A 21741-nucleotide genomic window follows, 5' to 3' on the forward strand; every position below is an offset into this window, starting at 1 on the left:
TGTTATTATTTACAACGTTTTCAAATTGTAAATTTAATCACTTTTTCGAAACAAATGATTAATACATGAAAAGGCGCACGTTTATAATAATGTTTTACATAAAGTAAATTAAAAATCTATAAAATAGCAGCAAGAAAAAATTGCAAAGACTTGAACATATCACAAGCGTATGTAATATTCGATATTTAATCTTCCATATCTTCAAAATAAAAAGAAAAAGAAGCAAAAAGAGATTCTACTCTCTAATTCTCCACTATGCTCCACTCCAATCTATGTCATTATAAAAATTGATATTATTGTGAGCATGTAATTGCGATATTAAAAAATATCGATTTCTAATGCCATCTTATGAAAAAGCTCATTTAATTACATTACGACATTGCAATCAGGATTTGCGAGAATTTCAATTTGTATAAGTATAATAAACTACATTCACAGAAGTATCGGAAAACCGCATTTCAGCATTATATAGATTTTGCCCCATTTCAGTTAATTCTCAACAAAATGTATATATTTTAATACATACAGACCCGCAAGAATATTTCTCCGATAACTTCAATAAAAATATATGCTTTTACTTTCTTGTTACTTTATTTAATGTAATATTTCTTCAAAATTGATAACAAGTCAGCGCGTTACAAATCTCTTTGAGCTGTATATTTAACGTTTGAAACTATGAATAAAATTCTATAAATAAAATATTTGAATAACAAAAATTGAAAAATATTAAATATGATGCATTTCCAAAGGAAAGAAAAATTGACTTCACATTTGCTGGAGTAATTATAGGTCAAAAGGAAGTAAACAATCGTTTGTGCATTTTATATTAACAATGTTCTTGGTATAATAAAACTGATATTTTCTCAAAAGAATTAAAAACGTTCTTCTTTAAAGAGGAAAGAAAGTAGAAGGATGAGGGAAAGGACAGACTCTCTCGTCTACCACGTGCTCTCATACGATACGTCTCTAAAGCCGTCGAGACGTCTGAAGGTATCCAGGAATGCGGGCCATGCAGAGCTCTAAAGAGCTTCCACAATTTCGCGTGCATCCTTGAAAGTTCCTTCCTTCTCACGATTTCCTTCTTAGACCTCATCACCCGCATCCGTCGTATTCTTCGTATTATTTCAAGTCATCTTTATATCATGTACATCTCTGTAGTTATACCATAAAATGGAATCATGAAATTAAAACTTATTTTCGAAAATGCATTTCTACAAGAAGTTTAAAATGTAAATTTTTCAACTTTCATAAAAAATTTTTCCTGCAACATATATTCCTTTTATAATTAAAACCTACAATTTTATGTATGGATTGTTTGATGAATTACCGTGAGATTTTCTCAAGAATATTAAAGCTATAATTATATATTATATTGTTATATTATTATTTATCTCATTAAATCTTTTCATTTTTTATTATTTTTAATTTAAATGAAATATTGGCAAAAATAATGTCAATTCTTTTGACCGCATTTAAAAATTACAGATTTATTACATAAAAAAAACTTGTTCGTAAAATATGATCGAAGAATAAAATATCGTTATTCATATATATTTTTAAAACGTGAACTCTTTTGTTTCTAATTTTTAATTCATATTATTAGTAATTATACTGTAATAACTATTCTTTTTTAAGCTTTAATCCGTGTAAAGTTCCGTATAGCAAAGAAAATCTGTGCTGTTCATCTTCAATGAGAGAATGGAGAATAGCTCCGGATCCCGTATTACGTGCGCCTGCATTATGGACGAAACATGCGCGAATACAGCCGATTTGGCTACTTCCGCTACGCCTGTCGAGATCAAACGGTACGCAAACGAGGACGCGCACGTTCGACCCGCGCATTCTTTTAATCAGCACCCGGCCCGATTAAGCAGAATCTGCTGGCTATTCTGATCGTCGATCAGCATTGTGCCGCAGCGGGTGCTTACGCGGCACGTTGCAAAATCATTGTCCATGTCAGGTAGAGAGAAACGTCTGGCATATCGACCCGTAAAATTGCTCTCGTGTGAGCTAACCTGCGCTGATTTTCGATAATGTTATATATAATCGGATTGACGTCCAGTTCGCATTCGTGGAAACATTTCTCCTCGCTCATTTTGGTCGAAATATTTTCAATTTTTCTCAATCACGCACGTATTTAATAAATTGTATCGTTCTCTAAGATTTATATTCTCTTCTGTATAAATATATTTATATATAATTTATGAAAAAAATTATGAAAAAATTAAAATAATTTAATTAAAATTATATGTCTTTTTTAATCTACGATTAACAGGACGTATCATTACTACTTACAAATGTCACAACAAATTACAACTCCGATTATATCTCAGGTAATACTTGTATTCTATTCTCTATAGGAAACTTCATACACATAAAATGAGAAGCACAAAGCAAGAGAAACTATATTCTCGTGACAACTACACTTACCGGTAGAATATACCGCGTGTTTCGCTCTTGTCCTACTTTATTTATATTCGCGTGTTAGCGCAAGTTAAGAGTCCCCGGTTCGTTAACGAGAGCGGGGGCGAAGGCCGCGCTAATTAATGCGGCGAAACTTGTCAGCGAATCAAAGCAACGGGCGCTTCCGCGCGTTTGCATTCCTTGTACGTCCTCGCTTCTCCCTTTTTGTTCAGAGGGAAAGGGAGACAGAGAGAAGGAGAAAAAGAGAGAGAGAGAGGGAGGAAGGAAGAAAGGCAGATAGAGTACTAGAGGATGAGGACATCTCATCCCTTAAGAGGGAGCCTTAATAGGATGCGCCGGTGGTTGCCCTATACGCGCGATATTCTCTTCCCGCTATCGGGAAGGTGTTAGCTTCCGGATCCGTGCATTCGCAATTTGCATTAGCCGGAGCGAATTACGCGAAATTTATGCGAGCCGGGGATACGAACGGGGTTGCCCCTCGCTTAAGCGTATTCGGGGCCACTTAGGCGGCTGCCCTGGCGTTGGAGTCGTTCTACTTATGGCACAGTGGACAGCTAATGTCCGCAACTATTTCTCTCGCCATACAGCCCGCTTGCCGTCTTACGATATTATTCCACGAATATTGCTCTGCCGAGAAAGGGAGAGACAGAGACAGAGAGCGAATAAGAGACGCGTTTGCCAAACGACTACGTCGACCCACGATTAATTGCCGCACCGTCGGCATTGTTCTGTGCTCGCTACTGCTGTGTGTAAGGTATCCCTTAGGAAAAGGTGATAATCGATAGAGAGATATATTTTCGGTGAATAACGAAAAAAATTTTTTATACGTAGGAACTCAATCAATAGCGTGGCTTTATTTTAACCAATACTAGAAAAAGTTTTTTACGGTACTATATTTTTACGGTAATAATTATCACTTTTAAACATGGGACATGACAGATATAAAACAAAGTTGGAATAAGTCGTTACTTTACTGTTTCGATTTACATCTCTTGAATTACAATAGATTTAATGCTCTTATCAAATTTAATAATAAAAGCGCCTCGCCGTTCTGAATATATAACTGCAATTTATTAGAGTAGAAAAAGATTTTATTGCATGTCAGATTTTTCAATATTGATAAACTTAAAAATGTAAATGTCTTTATTATCATATTTGATTTGTCTTGTTACGATTAAATAGTTTTAAATATTAAATATCAAACTATCATTAAAGTCAGAATTTAATTTTCAATTTAATTCGCGTAATTCAATTTTCCAAAATGTAATTTTTTAATTTTAAATAAAAATTAAACGATTTATTTGAACTTTACTTTAAATCTCATGTGTCTCAAAAAAGTGATATTGCAATAGAAAAAATTTCAATATTAAGAATATTAAAATAAAGAAATTGTGACAAATAATATAATGTTAAATAGATTTATTATTTAAGAAAATATTAAATTAATTTCTACGATTGATTTTTTTTTCGGACCACTCGCGAAGACAACATTTTGTTAATAACCGAACTATTTATGCAATTATAAAATGTAGGTAATGAATGATATATTCAGGCTGTAGCGAACGAAACGGAACAACGCTAACGAAACGTTCGAACGCTAAATTAATGAAGTTTCAAACGCGAATAAAATTTTGCTGCCGGAATCGATGTTGGGAACACATCCTGGACCGAAATATACCTATGAACTGCAGTTACCAATCGGTTTGATCGACTCGTGGCATGCTCTTTCAATTACTTCGGGACGGCAGCTCCGACTGAATGCGAAAATTAATTGCTCGCGTGACGCACGTTCGATCAAGCCACGCACAATTTGTATATTTTTTTCCAATCATACTTTTCTACAGTATAAGACAGTTCTTACACTTTTCGCGGTAAATATTGCACTTGTAATCAAAAGAATCTCGCGGAAAAAAAATTGCTTTCTTTAATCAATATAATCAATATTCTCGATATATCTTATATATAAAATGATTTCATATGTTTCAAAAAACAAAATTAAATTAATAAAAAAGTATTATAAACTATAGAAAAGTTGATTGACAATAAATATACGGTTGTTCGCATTTAACAATAGAAAAGTCAGAAATATTAATTTAAGGTTCGATTATATCATTAAAATTAATTTAGTAAAATATAACGATTACTCACTTTCTTGCCGTCTAGCTCGTGGTTGCCCTGTGCTAGCACTTTATCTACGCTGGCAGGGTCTGCGAATGTGATGAACCCAAAGCCCCTATAAACAAACAAAAAGGAAATGTTTAGTTTAAATGTGTGCATGTTGCTCGCGACATTAATGAAGCAAGCAGTTACTGATAGTAATGGTATTTCCATCGTGAACGCGTACAAAGGTAGTAACTGCATGCTGCAATTGAATAAATTGCGAGATACATATCTCGATGTAGCACATACATCAAAGCGCACGATCATATAAAAAAGAACCAACTGAAAGCGTAACACATTTCTGCATTAATTAATTCTCGTAAATCGCGGAATACGATAGTATTAATCCTCTAAGGTAATTTTCTCTTTTTTAAAACCGCGATTAAGAGTAGTCATTAACGTAACTCATCAATGTCGGTTTTTAATCCGCAAATTGAAAATTATCCAAAACGGTTACTTTGGCAGGAAATATTTCATCACTTTGAAATATTTCACGAGATATATCGACATTATTTATTACAAGTTTATCTATAATAGAAAAATTAACACTGAGTTAATCTTTCGTTTTATAGTTGACAATAAAATAAATATATTTTATATGTTAAAAAAATATAGCTCTCTCTTAAGCTCTATAGCTACAAAAACAATACTGAAAAAATTATCGATATATTGACTATAGATTAAAAATGTGTAAAATTTAACCAAATGATACTTTATAGTAATATTTCTTATACAAATGAAAATACTAGACACGAGAGTAGCTAATAATTTTTCAGAAACCTATGCAAATTTGAAAGAGCCGCCGGCGACATTGGAAACTGAAAGATTAAAGTGAAACGAATATCGGGCCCGGCGCGGCCCGTTATATCATAAATTTCACGCGAGACATGGTGTACACACGGATATATTAAAAGACAGTTCGACGCCGTGAGCTAAGGGGGTGGCTGCCGCCGGCCGATCCACGAACAGGGGATGAGTGATACGACGATACGAGGGAATGCAACGCGTCGAGGGCCGGACGCAAAGCGGTTTGCATTTTTCATGCCGGGGCCGCCCCGGCAGTTATTGAAAATATTTACATGTTATTTATGGGGCACACATGCTTCAAGAACCAAACGCGCCACCGTGCTACCCGCTTTTGCCTTCTCCCCCCTTCGCCTGCTCATACTCTCTTCCACCTTTCGCGCAAACCCCTTTTCCGCTTCTTTTCCTCTTCGGCTGCCTCCCTTTTTCTGTTTTGCGGAATGGCAGGTTCCGCCGTTGCTCCTTTTCCTCTCTTTCTCTTCCTCTCACTCATCTCCTTCATCCGCTCACGAATCCCTCCGAAACCTGCCGGCAACGTCTCGAGAATTCTACAAAACGTTTCACGCCTCTCTTACTGCTTCCGCTTCCTTTTCGCAGACGAAACAACGAATACTCGTATGGATTGAATTTTTGATGGAGCCGACCCCTCCGGGCCCTCAACCCATACCCTTCAATCCACCCATCACCTCTTTCCTTCGCGTCTACGGTGCTCGTGCATCTAATACGAACTGCGTGAAAGCGTCGCGACGACTTCCTCTTTCTATATCGATTTCTTCAAGCACGCGATACGATTTCGAACAAAGTTGAAAAGGGTGCATCTAAGAAGAATGGAGAAGTAGCGATGCACGCATTACGTACATACACGAAATTGAAAGATAAAAATCCCAGCGATCGTTATTCCGCATCAGTAAAGTTCAACAAAATGTACAATAGAAAGCTTCTATGTTTCTAGCGTGTTGTATTAGTATGTGATGTTGTATACAATTAATTTTACTTCTGGTTATAACAAAGAATCGCAGTAGCTATCACAACGTTGCTATATAATTAATATACAGAAAGCGTGCATAAGAATGTGTACAATTTTTATATTAACAAAAAGATTATTAAATGATACATTAACAGCTTCTTAATTTTCAGTTTTGATTTCACCTAAATATTCTCTATCAAATCTAATAAAATCCTTAAAAATTTACAATGACCCTGCAAATCAGAAATTGCAAACAATTTTTCACTTTAGAATTTGACAATTTAAAATCAATTTTTCTTTGATATTCATCAAGGAAAATAAACATCAAGGGAGATTGTCTAATTTGTCAATTTTCTAATTTCTATCAAGAAATATATCTTTTCAACAACTGATTAAAATTGTTTAAAGAATTGAACATAAGTGAAAAGCACTGTATACGAATCAGGGCATGAAGGTACTTGACGTCACTGAGCTCGCGATTCGTTCATGCGGCTACGACAATATACCGAATTTTGGGAGATTTTCGCGGAACGCACAATCGCGGCAAACGAACAGCCGCTGAATCGGCAGTCGTCCAATCAGCATTAAAACGCCAAACAACACGAGCGAGAACACCACGGGCGGTTCGCATTTGCATACAACGAAACGACGAGGCTGTCCGGACGTTCTCTCACTCCCACTCTCTTTTTGTCTCTCCCACGTTCTCTTTTACGACATCGCGTTTATGACGATGTACGCCCAATGTACACCAAAATCATGGACACTGCCCTCGGAAAATCACGCGAATAATTCATCCATTTTCCACCGAACATCGCACCGGAATTTAATTAGAACTCGCAGGTCACCAATTATCATTGGGATAGTATAGATTGACCAATTGTACGATGACAACATAATCTATTATGCAGCAAAAACGAGATGTTCGAGCTATTTTATCACTCACATATGCGATCGAATTCATCGTCGTCGTAAATAATATTTTTGATTTTTATTTATTTTTATACAAAATGAAAATATAAAAAGAAACAGATATAACATATTTATCGCTATATTTCACACATTTAGCTTCAAATATATTTTATTATTAGATAATTTCAAAAATAATGATTTTTACGTCAAGATATTTAAATTGTCACATTTTCCCAAAAAATCCATCAAGCCGAAATATTATTATAATTTAATTAAAAGAGAAAAAATAGATGTATAGATTTTTCTCGTAATATAATACTACAATATAATCTTCATTTTTTCAAACTCTGAGAGATTCGTCCTTTATTTATGACAATTATTCGCACGAATGACGAAAGGAATCGTATCACGGCGAGTCACGAATCTTATGACGATATATCAGAAAAGTCGAGGACCACTCTACAGTCATCTTCAGGATAAAGGAAGGGATCCATCTGGCGGACCCATCGTACCATCGAGGCCCCGTGCACCGCGCCACTTGTCACCCCCGGCCATTGTACGTGAATAATCTATAAAAGGCTGAGTAGAGAAGGATGGCGGCTGACGTGTCCCTTGTCTACTTGAGCACGGCTTCCACGATCCTCTACTTTTCATCCTGCTCCTCATCCTTCTACTCGTTCTCCACCGCTCGACCACCGCCTCCTCTCTCTTCTCGTCCTTACTCTACCCATCCTCGTCCATCCACGCTCTCGTCGCCCTTTTCGCTTACCTTCCCATCCCGTCGTTTCAGCTACGGAAGGGTGTCACACTGGGCTGACGTGGTGCATTTGTTTGTCGCGGCCTCTCTTGCTCTACCGCAGGAGAGGAAAGCAAGGGAGGCTTTCTAACATACGCAAGAGCATCCCGGACACGTGCTGCGAGAAAAAATCCCGACCGAAATCAGTTCAAAATTCGTAAAGCTCCTTGCTTGTAATTTGAGAAATAAAAATCCAAGAGTAAATGCAGAGATATCTGCGGTATAAGTTCATCGATTATTGGAAGTTTCTCCGCGGGATTTCAAGACTTTGATATAACTTGAAGGGATAACTTCAAGATAATTTCAAAAGTGAAGTCTAAAATTTGTGAAGATATTTATCTTCCGTATTTGCAAATATGTGACTCAAATTATAAATATCAAATGTATACTGTGCGTATTTTTAATAAATTATTAAAATAAATTATTAAAATTAAAATTTCTTTAACAGTTTAAAGTTATTATTTTATTATTTTTAAACAATTCTTTAGCGATTACTTTTTAAACAATTGTCTTTTTTCAAACATTCTAATGAAATAATAAATTGCTTTAAATCTCAAGATAGATTTATAATAAATTTTTGAAAAAGAAATTTGTATGATTAACTGTATTTCGTTTCGAAATATGTACATATAATAAATAAATAGACCGAGAAAACAAAGTTGTTAAGTTGATTATATGCGTTTCGTTGATTATCTTTTTAGTTGAAATATTTAAGTATTTAAGTTAAATATATATTTAACTTAAATATTTATATATTTCACTTATATATTTTATTACTTAATTATTTCAACTAAGAAATTATAATCAAGTAAACGCTTTTAATCAAGTTAACAACTTTTTTCTCAGCGTAGCTACAAAATTATGATATATTAAACATTAATGGCACGAATAATAATAACTTCTCATAAAACTTAAAGAGAATATAAACTTGTCAAGAAACCTCTCTACGTATATCTACCACGTTTATATATAATTAATTCTTTATTAACTAAATATCTTTTTTATATCGAGAAAAGTTGTAGCATTAATTTTAATAACATCTCAGCGTACTGCGCATACACATCCCGTCGCTATTGTAATATAACCGAGCACGATTTTACCATGCACCGCGAATAAGATGTGTCAGGCACAAGAGGAGGAAATAATAAAATGCAAGATAAATCAGCTCGACACAGCTCGCGCGCATACCTTTACCCTCGTATCGCGTCGAAAGGCTACACTCGCAGTTGGAGAATTTACCGTGAGGTAGGATAAGGGTACGACCTGGGAAGAGGGCCGGGGGAAGAGGACGCCAGTGTATTAGGTGTATTTATGTAGGCGGTCTCATTGCGCGCGAACTTACTGTAAGTACCGGCAGTTACTTAGCCCGACAGTTTCTGCTATTGCAGTCGGCTACGATATACCCGGCTCGGGCCGGTGTAGCTTCGTAGCTGAAGCCAGTTACGGACCCGGTTTCGGGGATAAGAGCGCGCTACCCCACGCGCATTCCACCACCATCACCGGGTTGAGAGTCTAGAAAACGGCTCCTTTTCTTCCGCCGGGGCGTCTCCCCCTCGTTCCCGGACGTCCCTCGCCCCGCTCGCTACGTCTCTCGCCACCTCGAAACTTTCATCCACCTCGCTGCTTTGTCGTACCGACTGTATGGTAACTGCTCTTTAACTAACCGCTTTAATCCGCTTGCCTCCCGCCGAGGTGTAGACAATCAAGCTCCACCGTCGAGGCGAGAAACATGCGAAACTCGCTGCGAAGCTCGCCGATCTTCCGACTCGCTTCCGGGTAGCTTTCCCCGCTATCCCTCTTTTCGCGTTTACATGAGATATTGTGTTGCTAAACAATCTCTTCTTCCTCGTCTTGTTTTGTATAAACTATTGCAGAAACTGCTGTACAGAGACAGAGAAAAAAGGAAAGAGAATTTCATTTATTTGTATTTTAAATATTAAATAAAAGCAATTGCTGAGATGCTTCTCAACATATTACTTTGAATAACAATTTATACTTAATAAAATACTATTTAAAGAGATTATATAAAATTAATTCTTTATGAACTAAATGTCTTTTTTATGGAGAAAAAAGTTGTAATTTTAATAACAGGAAAAAAACGATCGATTGTGATGAAATAATTAGATAAAAAATTGAAATGCATGTCGTACGTACGTTATTTCTACTTCGTCAATCACAATATGTGTAAAAAAAGAGATGATAAATTTAATTAAACAATATTATAAAGTCATTCCAGAATCTCAAATCTCAAACTTTTTATATCCGTAATGTTCCCCTTCAATTCTCCGGCAAGACAATAGCTTTTCATTTTGCGCTCATAAAACTGCTCTCGCAGGACTTCCGCCGCGACGTGAATTGAAATGTTTCCGCGGGATCAACTTAACCGCGTAATAATTCCGGATACAAGCTGTGCGGCTGCATTAAAAGCTAGCCACACACATACACCCATACACACACTCGTCGCCATTATAGCGGTAGTACATCGAATCGCATTACACGAACGAGCACAAGAACGCGTCAAGCTGCGGACGACTCTTTTACATTTTCTTTTTTTAAATCTCCTTTTATCTTTAGTCTTCTCTCTCTATCTTCCCATCTCTTCCTTCTACCTCCGCTTCTCCTTCTCTCCCGTCTCACCCCTTCGCTTCTCTCTATCCTCGCCGCCTTAATGACCGGCTGAATATTTATAAAGCTGACATCGTCTAGGTGGCCAGTAGCAAGGCCGTGAAAGCCGCCGCGTCCCATGGAGTCTCATTGTAATTGCCCTGTTCTTCTTGACTTTTCCTTGAAACGGGATCCCGTTGAATTGCATTATGCAAATCGCAATCTCCCTAAGTCAGCCCGCCCCGGCCGCCGCGGGCTGCGACCAGAGGAGACGTTTAAGTCTCGAGCAGGAAAAACGCGAGGAAAAATCTGCTCAATAGCTCGCTCGGTGTGGTCGACGCGATAACGATATCCGTAGCTGCAGTCGTTCGCCGCTAATGATAAGGTGGCAAGTTCTTGTACGAGAGTATGGGATTGCGGTCTACCTAGGAACGAATTTGTATTTCTATTTTATCACATTATTGCATTATATACCGAAACTTTTCCTTCATGTATAAGTATCTATCATCCTGAAAGTTGATTAAGCGAGTGCAAATTTTTTGAAATACGACTTACAAAACTGCAAGAATATTACTTTTCTATCCGTAATATATTCCAGAAGATTCATGCTTGTTAATAGTAATTTTCAATCTTTTTTGCGATATGAAATTGATAAAATATTGCAATTTAAAAGCAAAACATTTTTAATTAATTATAGTCGCTAGCTTATCTAGGTAATTGATGATTATCGCAAATGGCAAAGTATACGTTACATAATAAAGTATTATGTTAATTTTCACGATTATATATTTTCACAATTATATATTTTCATATGTTTCATAAACATAATTATATCAGTTTATTATTCTTAAAGATAAGGATCTTCTCTAATCTTGAAAGAGTTAAGAGTTATACAGGATAAACGTAATATATAAACGTAATATATAACGTAATATATAAAAAAATGGAAATAGTAAAAATTCGCAACATTCCTACCAAATTATGGGCAAACGCAATTTTCTAACTGAGTTTTTAATTCACGACAACTTTTTTCTTCCCATGGCGGCGCAACGAGAAACGCAAGGTACTACACAGGGAAAGATATGAATATTCATCGGGCATTTAGGCCGCGACGTAACTCAATTAGTGACGGAATTATTGTTCTCCGCACGACGGAAGTACGGTAACAAGCTAGGACGAGGAGAAACCTAATCCGTTTCTGTCTGATTTGTCGGTAAACTTCTTGGGTCATTCTCGCTCGAGTGTGATTTTTAATCCTTTTGAAAACGAACATTCAGTTTCTGTTTTTTATTTAGAAGAAATGATCTTTTACAATATAATGGAGAACGAGAGAAAAATTTCGCAGCATTTCATACGATGCAGGATCAATAATGTTAGAAATGTTGTCATAATTAATATATCTTTGCTTCGGAATATTTGTTCACCTATAAAATCGAATGTTGATTTTTAAAATATTTTATGCTTATTTGTGTTGTCGAAGAAATGCTTGATATTCCTTTTATCCTCGTCTCTCGATGGATAATTTATGTTGGATGAGGCATCATATAGAGAGAATGGCTTGTCGCGGAGCTGGAAAATTAATTTCATTCGCGGATTGTCACGCATACACCGCAGTCCAGTTCGTCCCTTTCAAGTCTTGTCCATCCTACTGCGCCGGAATTCGTTAATATTCATGACCGTGGGGGATAAAGCTTATCTCACAACGCTGAAATAACTTGATAGCGCGCGCGATCCTGACTTGGCGTTTTCTAGCATCGCTTTTTCGGCTCTTCCTCTCATAAAAGCCTTCAACTTTAGTTTATTCTCTATTAATATAAACTGTCGACTATCATAATTTAATTCCATGCTGGTGGGATCAGCTTTAACAATGCCATTATATTTTAAGCGCGGAAAACAATTTTAAACATTGTATATCGAGAATTAATTCCAAACTTTTCAACTTTCAGTTTCAAATATTTAAAAAAAAAATAGGTTAATTAATTTGCTATTAGATACTAAAATATTTAATATCTTTTCCATCTATATTATTACATCTAATAATCAAGGATTAAAAGAATACAAAGGATGAAAAATTCACAGCTCAATTAATTAGCAGAAAACACGAAAATTTATCAGATTCTGCGACGATTCGTAGACAGCACGCAATCTATCTCATGAAAACATGCTTGAAAATATTAACTGGTCAGTCGTCGGTAAAAAGTTATTTACGAATTAAACGATTCGCGTGTGCTAACCCAACACCGGATACACCAAGACCGAGGAAGAAGCAGGGAGAAAAAAAAGTAGCAGATGGCCACCTGTTGATATCGTCCTAAATATTCGTCACGCGTCTTGTTGACTGATTATTACAAATATTTGATTACAGCCCATCATAAAATTCTAAACAGCTAAATCATTTCTCTAAACATTTTTGTTTTAGATTGATGCCATTACAAAGTTTGCATAAAGATTTGGAATGTATGATATAAACATTTTATTTATTTTTTTTATTTCTCTCTATATGTCTTATTATAATATATAATTTTTCGTGTCTGTTTCTTTGCTGTGTGTTACTATTGCTATATAATATATATATTATTCAATTCTTCAATTATAAATATAATTGAATATAATCGAATAAATTAAAGAGAAAAATTATTTTATTTATTAAGTTTCGCATATTATTTGTTTCACGTATTAACAATACTATAAGTATTATAAGTAATAACCAAATTTTAATGTTAAAGTACGTACAGTGCATTTATTATTAATCCAATACATTAAATTCTGATATTAATTTAATAAAAAATAATTAATTTAATAAAAAATATATATTGAATGTGATCATAAATCTTGCTTTATAGCAGCTAAAAATTTGTTCATTGAATTAAAGTTAATCCTACATATGCATCTAAAAATACGATTATTATTTGATTTATGCACTATTATGAACCATAAATTCGATTTACAATTTTTTTCTATCCCAGGATGATTGTATTCACAGACAATATAAAGCATAATCAAAATGTAAAAAAATACGCTCTTTTCAATGAGCATACATGTTAAGATTGATAACATGCGTGCAAAAGTCGTATCATCTTTTCAGTCATCGAAAATTCCGTCAACGGAAAGAAAGAACCGCAACAAACAGAATCATCGAGCGCAGTAAGTTCGCAACAAAGTTTGAAAATCCGACTGCAAGCGAGGAGACGACGCGGAACGAGACGGCGAAGAAACACAGAGGAAAAATACGAGAGAGAAAAAAAAAGAGTATCGCAGAGGCCGCAGGATGCGATGCAACAGAATCACTTGACGCAAAGAGGGCGAGAGACGGCGGGCCGACGGCTTGCATCCGGGGAAATAGAAGGGTAGGTGCTAGCTTCCGTCTGTCTGTTGCCATAGCGACCTCGGCCGACCTTTGGCGCGGCGAAAGGGCCACGGACGGTAAATCTCTTGTACGTACAATAATCTCGCGGATTGCCATTTTACAATCCGGGCCGTCGAGAAGCGACGCTTTGCACACGCATCGAGACGTCGCGACACATCCACATGCGGATTTCGTTTTCGTTTGTCCCTACGTCACGTTACTGTTCGTATCGTTGTGTCACGTGACGTCCCCGCCTCGCATGCTGAAGAATTTCTTATTGTATCGTCGGCCTTTGTTTGACATAACGACATGTAAGAAGAAAGAGCTAACATTTCAATTTTGGAAAGGACGTCTTGAATCATTACGAAATTTTTGAAAAGTTTATCATTTCATTAAATGGTGAAAAATAGATTCGTTTCGAGAATATCTCGATCGCAAGAGTGAAAATATTTATCAGTTTCCGTTTATCTTATTTAACTATTTTTAGATAAGCTTTAGCTAAATTTTTGTTTATTTAATAATAAATGTTCTTTATAGATTTTATTTATTTGACTTTTCTTCTAAAACTAGCTAAATATCCAGAGATAAATATATCTCACTTCCGTCGTTCTGAGAAAGCTTATTTACGTATTTTCTTGCGCTCTCAATCGCACGATATGAGAAATCGGGATTTTCGCAAGCGGCGACTTGCCGTTCGTCTTTGTAATCCGCTTTCCAGCAATCGCGACATTTCCGATAGAAAATTTTCATTCGTTCGTTTTTCATTCCTTTGCATTATTATCTATTCGTTCATATTTCACTTGCGCAGCGGCATCGACATGTCTGTCCAGCTGGTCCAGCTTTCCTTCAGTTTTCAAGAAACACAGTTTCTTCAACAAAATTGAGAATAAACCATTCTCCTATAATCTTAACAATATTGCGAGGATATTTTGTCTCAATTTGTCTCAATTTGTCTCATTGTCAAATATTTCCATTTCATAAAGAACGTGAAGATTTTACAGTTGAACGATTTATGTATATGAGATAATCAAAATCCTCGTTAATTTCATTATTGATATAATATTATGTCAATAATTTATTTACATAGTTAAATAAAAAGTTTGTTTACGGAAATTAAATTACCTAATACCCTTTTTAATTTGGCATAATTAATATCTGTTAATTGCCTTAGATTTTTCTAGTTTATCTTCATATCGCCTAATGCCTATCATTAAGTCAGGCTTTATTTCTAAATTGCGCTTTATCATGTTGTTTGCCAAGTCGTAAAAATTACATTTACATTTAACATGTTGAATCTCCGCATAATTTTGCGATTCTCGTCAGGTTTTCTCATGTATGTGTAATAACACATACAAAAGTAAGTGACAAGATGCATGGCATTGTTCCGAGTAGATAAAGGAAAGAGAGAGAAAGAGAAGGGAAGGGAGAAGGAAGGAGAGTATTCGCCTGTAGAGCTTTGCTTCATTCCACAGCCTAAATTCGTTTCACGGATGGGATGAATTTCTAAGCCGCAGCAGGGATTCGAAAACGAAGCGCCTGTGCGGCCCGTAGCTTCGACGATGCAACCTAATTCCGAAAGTTGGTTTCGTCGCATATCCTCCATTGCGGCACTCGTGGAAAACGGAGAGAGAAGAGATATAGAGATAGAGGAGAGAGAGGGAGAAATGGAAAAGCATTATTTTATTTGTGCTTTGCGAAATGATTATATAAAATGATCTAACACATGAGTAAACGTTCTCTTTATCTTCTAAGCTAGAGAATTCTTCATCATAATAAAGAGAATATATTTTGTATGCAATTATATATACTGTTGCCTCGTGTCTGAGCAGCAATTTTTGGTTAATTTTTATATCATCTTATCAAATATCTAATAATCAATTTGTTTTTAATTTGTTTTAAATGTTTAGATAAAGTAATAAAATTCACTCACGATACAAATCGAACTAGATCTCATCATTTGTTTAATTTGATGACAAATTGTTTAATTCCTTGCTTATTAAAATTGAAACACTACATAGAAAAAAAAGCCATTCTTGTTTTGAAAATATATTTAGTTTTGACATGGAAATCTTGAAATGAGATTATATCGCGTTAATTGAAGAAAAATATAATTGCTTGAATAATTGCTTACTTGAATGAAGCCATTTTATATAGTTCAATCGAGAAAAATATACTCTTATGATTTAAAATTTAATTTTCTTGAATGGAAAAGAAACAATGTTAGATAGAAAATAACATTTTTAAATCAAAGATTATAATTTTCATAAAGTAGAATCAAATAATTATATATTCTTGAGGTGACAATTACAATATTAAAATAAGACTATAATATTGTTGAAATTTAAAATTATTAAATTCTTCCAAGAAGATTATAAATTGTTGCGTATATACGAAACAATGAACGCGTTAGTTTAATTATATAAGTTTTGATTTGACACTTACTTTTTTTCTGTGTATTACTTACTAGGCACTTTAACATGCCTTAATTTATTCTCCGTATAATGTGATTAAGAAAAATGTGATAATATGATTATGCTGAGATATGCTATACATTAACAATACGCAAATATTGTTTGTGACAAAAGGGGGAAAGTAGAGAATGGAGGTGCAGAGTAACGGTAAGGGGCGCCGTTTACCAGGCAAGTGCCAGGAATGCAATTTTCGGATTCTCGAATGTACGCGACGAGTCGCCCACTGCATAAGCGTTCGCATAGATTCGGATAAGGACCGCGCATTCTAACTGTCACTGGAGGCCATAGCAAACTCCTATCCCGCGAGAGCTACGAGCTACATTAGCGAATACTTGCGACGTCCCGCGCCTTCCGCCCCTGTCAGCATTCTAAGACGCCACCCGCGTCTCAGACGACGAACAATTTCGGCCGTATTATCTGACCACCCTTCTTCCTCTCTCAAGAAGAAATACCAACGAAAATATCAAATAATTTTCCTCGATATTTTGCTGTTTTCAGAATTTCTTTTTACGTTTGATCAAAAATTTTAATGAAGAAACGTGAGACATATATCAATTAAAAAGAGAAATTAAATCAATTTCAATCTGTCTGAAAACTTGAAGTTATAATCATAACTTTTAAATAAAATTATAATATAAAAGTTAAAATAAAAAATAAAAATTATATAAGAAAATTCCGTTTGAAAGTAAGCTCTTTTTAGAAATACCTTAATTATATATATAATATCTTTGAGAGAAAAAGAAGGCCAATTATAAAAGAATCGTAAGAATGCATAATGTAACAAATGTAAATGTAATCTGATGAAAAGTCATTATATCAATTTATCAAACAGATTAAAGAACTTCTATTTTCTGAATAAAATTCCTGTCCTATCCGCGGTATCACTTTGTTCGTACGAGACGGAAAGATGCTAGTGAATCCTGTCGCATAACAAGCTACGAAGTGCGGCGGTCTAAACCATAAATAGGCCAGAGCCATCGTTCGACTTCATATTCCGCGAGTATCCTTGAAAATATGGATCGCATAAAGGATCGGACGGGCCGCCGGATCTTCGCGTATCCACGCAAGGTTCTCACAGAGATCCGTGGTATAAAACGCATTCGGAAAAGGAGGTGCCTTTCCAGGGGGTAAAACATTCGATTCATGCGACATGTGACGATAACGTGACAGGACTGTCGGCGACATGTGCGCGTTTCCGTTACCGTAGCTTCTTCCTGCCTTTCGTATGGAAACATTATTCGGTGGATCTTATTTCTCTTACACAGTAAGGATACACATTTCTTTTATAACCTGCTTTTACTTATTGGTTATAGTTAAAATTTATATGTATTTAATTTCTCTTCGACAGAAGTATGATTTATGCAAGTTATAAATGTACAAGATCAATATGAAAACAAAGCGCGGAAAAGTTACGCAGATATAAATTTATATATGTGATGTAATTAACTATTAACTACCAATACAACACTTATATTTAATAAATTATGAAATTTGGATAAAATGTAAAAAGTATATTTCCTGTCATTAGCAAAGTTCTTACTTATTTATCTTTATAACAACAAAGCAGAAAAAATTATTGTAAATTAAAAGACAATTATAAAAAAACGAGCAAGATGAGAAATAAGCTGAGAGAGAACGTAGTTTCTATAACACCTCTTACAAAATATTTGCACAGTAGTCAGATCTGATTTCAATACAATAGTCGAGCATTAATGTGAGAAAAATGTTTCGGAAAATCCATACCGAATGAAGAAGGAACACGAATTAAAGTTGGCTGAAATAAACGAACAATTCGTCTCGCGTGCACCGAGTGCATTTATAACGACGTACTTTACCGAACTCCCTTCAACCCACCCTCGCATCCCCCGGTCCCCCTCGATCGTCCTTCTTCCTCTCGACTTCCGCCCTCTCGGCCGGCGCGCCGCTGGAATTTATTCGCCGCTGAAATCATTTACATTTTATTTATCGTCCGGAGAAGCTCGCGTTGTCCGCGGGAACTTCCGAGGTAATTGCGCAGTACCAGCGTTTTTAACGCCGGGGGAGGAGCGATGTTCCAGATGGTGGCAATGCAAAAAGACGCGCTTTAAAATACTGCTGACTGGCCACGCGAAAGAAGAACACGGAGAACGGGAACAGTAAATAGAGCAAGCCCTGAATCTCTGCGAGACCAGTTACAGAAATATTTCACTGGAAAAATGAAGTTGAGCATCATAATAATGGTAGTTATCAGCCACCCTCGACGCAGATTTCAACTCTGATCAAATTTAAATGTTTCGTGATATCTCATTTTATACATCGCATAAATTTTATATTATATTAAAATGTTTTGTTCTTTTACAGTAATTTTCAAACATGTATTTCAATTGTGTACGCAGAAAAAAACAAATCAAAGATAAAATTATTGTGAAAAATCTCTCTAGATATTAAATAGATAGATATAGAGTAGTATAGATTAGTATAGATTATCAAGAGTTTATTTATAATACATATATTGTATATAATGCTCGTGCAATTTTTAGTCCTCAAATTTCTTTATTTGCTATTATTCTATTGCTATTTGTTATATTTATTAAACTATTTATTTAACTATTTGTATATTTAAAAAAATTATAATCATAATTTTATTTCCGCGTGATTATGCTTTATGTAAATTTATGAAATTTATGAACATTAATTATGAATATACATTGTAAAATGTCACGCAAACGCGAAATTGTTTTTTTTAATGCAAATTTATACATCCTGCGCATCTTGCACTGCGTAGAATTCAAAGTTACAATTTGCGCACGGCCACAATGTAATATTTACGTAATACTGCGGCTTTTCAAAAGCAGCGTAATAAAAGTGCGCCGTTAATCAAGACAGGAACAAATAATAGCCGCTGAACAATAGTCTATAGAACGGCGAGTTTCCTTGAACGGGCCGCAATAGGATTTGCCATGTGAAGGAGATAAGCCGCCCAGTCGCCACCTTTATTGGTCACTTCGAGTGATTTTTTAATTACGTCCTCTCGGGCTCGGCTTGGACCAAGCTCTTGTTGCTCTCGGTGAGCTCTCTAACCAACCACGTCTCCACGGCAAACTCAATTGTACGACGGTTCTCTGTATACGTTGCTACACACACGGTGACTCAAAACTATCACCGTTTCTTTAGCTCGCCAATTCTTTGAACTATTTAGAGCCGATTTCTCTTTAACGGAAATTCTATTGAACATTACATCTTCCTCTCTTAGTTCCTGATAATAAATATCTTTTTAACGAAATCTAACGAAAATTGCGTTAAAGAACCTGATAAAAGATATTTTGACGAATTCTTTGGTTAATTTAATGTCAATTGCCTCTTAATAAAAATATCGATGTCATTATATTCATTAAATATAATTTATATATCGAAATAAATTAAAACTGAGAGATAAATTTTTATCATTCGTGTTTAAAATTTAATTCGCGGGACATATTTTCCGGTGTAAAAAGTCTTTACATAAACAGATCTTTCTCAACATTTCACATTTGTTGCAGAATTTGTTCCCAAGGAAAATTTTACATTTGTTGCAGAATTTGTCCCTAGAATTTTTTCGAGAAAGCTGTGAAAACACCCTGTATATATGGCATGCGAAATGCAGCGAAAGTCGGACTGCATGCAACCCGAGTTGCAGCGAGGCCGCCTCACGCGGTATAAAGCATTCTATTTGCATTTTATTGTTTAATATAAGTTTATGTCACCCTCAGCTGAGTACGAACGTCACGTTACACATCGCCGCCATGGAAAACTGACGCGCGGGGGTAGCAATGTGTCTCTTATCCGACAGCTCTAGAGCCGCCGCTATCCTCTTGCAAATGACAAAACGAAATTATAATCCGACAAATAAGAACGAATCACACATATGATATGGCGAACTGTTAAAAGGATAGTATAAAAAAAGAAAGAGATTTAAAGTGACAAAGACTGCGAACGAGATGCTTTTATTATTGCATCGATATAGATGGCTTTTATCTAAGCAAATTAAATAAATGCCAATTTTACAATTATTCTAAATGTAAGATATTGTTTTGAAAACTTTCACATGTTATTATAATGAATTAAATGGCAATTATATTTTATAATCGGTTAGAAAATAACAAACAAAATATCAATTGGCGTTAAGCATTCTCTTCCTCTCTCTCTCTATTTTTTAATATATAAATTAAATGTGATGTGTGTATATATATATTTAACGCAATTTTATTAATGTGTTATATAATTATTTAGGCTTAGTGAAATAAATATTCTTGAAATATTGTGATACATTACAACAGTTGGAAATAGTTTGAAAAAATGACAGGAGCCTCGTCGAAAAATGTCAAAAGAGAGAAAATCGCTGCCATTCTCACGAGCTTTACTCCTTTTTCGCAGGAAGAATCGTACGCATTATGCGTATGAAGGAATCTTCGACGGGTGATTCCCAATGCGCGCAAACAGCGACCCAGATTATTGCCGCGACTGAAGATTGGTAGGTTTAGCGCGCCCCTCGCCATCTAAATCTGCCAATTTCCAATTGATACGACCGCGTCATTGGTAGCCTCGGCTGTTTACACGGCGCTACCGGGTGAAAAGGGAATACGGACGAGGACGAGACCGGCGAAGGTGCTTGGCGGACGCACGGTGAACGCGGAGAAGAAGAAAAAGAGGAGAAAGCGGATTCGAATCTTTACCAACCACTCGGCGAGACACCTGCGGGAGGGAAAATCTCCTCCGCCTTTGAAAAGCGAGGAAGTGGAGAGGTTTATTGAGTCCTGGGACACGTAGTCTCTCGAGGACATGCCGGAAAGTGCGAGCGAAACCTCTTCTCGCATCTTCTTCCTCCGTTCCTTTTCGCGAACCGCCACGCATTCCCTCTCATCGATAAGGGATGATAGGGTAGAGTGTATTTACTGCTCGTTGTCAAGACAGGGTGACGTGAGGAGAAAATACGCTTTTTCGTGAGAGCGCGATTTAAACTGTAACAAGCGTGTATAAACGCGATCGAACGTCAAAATTTCTCGAGAGTCATTGAAATTCCCTAAAATACGCAATTTCGCAATTCATTTATCAGACATTCCTTTCTATGAGAAAACATGATAATAAAATTTAGAAAATTAAATATAATATAATAAAAACTAATTAGATATTAATTATGTGGAATAAAGAATATTAATGTATAAATACGATCAAACTAATTTTTATTAGTAAAAGAGGAAAAAATGCAAATAAGATTAAAAGATATAAGATTATAAAATAAATC

General features: G+C 35.6%; 1 protein-coding gene across 5 annotated transcripts in view; it reads right to left on the reverse strand.

Annotated features, from left to right (window-relative positions):
• The window catches only part of LOC105251501 (RNA-binding protein Musashi homolog Rbp6), a 591643-nt gene that overhangs the window by 240573 nt on the left and 329329 nt on the right, over nucleotides 1–21741 (reverse strand). For all 5 annotated transcript variants that reach the window (XM_025412217.1, XM_025412214.1, XM_025412215.1 and 2 more), the window contains one exon: nucleotides 4573–4657. In XM_025412217.1, coding sequence (XP_025268002.1) covers nucleotides 4573–4657 — 85 coding nt within the window. The remainder of the gene's footprint in view (nucleotides 1–4572; nucleotides 4658–21741) is intronic.

This window comes from Camponotus floridanus, unplaced genomic scaffold (genome assembly GCF_003227725.1).
Source record: "Camponotus floridanus strain SB8 unplaced genomic scaffold, Cflo_v7.5 scaffold49, whole genome shotgun sequence".
NCBI lineage: Eukaryota > Metazoa > Arthropoda > Insecta > Hymenoptera > Formicidae > Camponotus > Camponotus floridanus.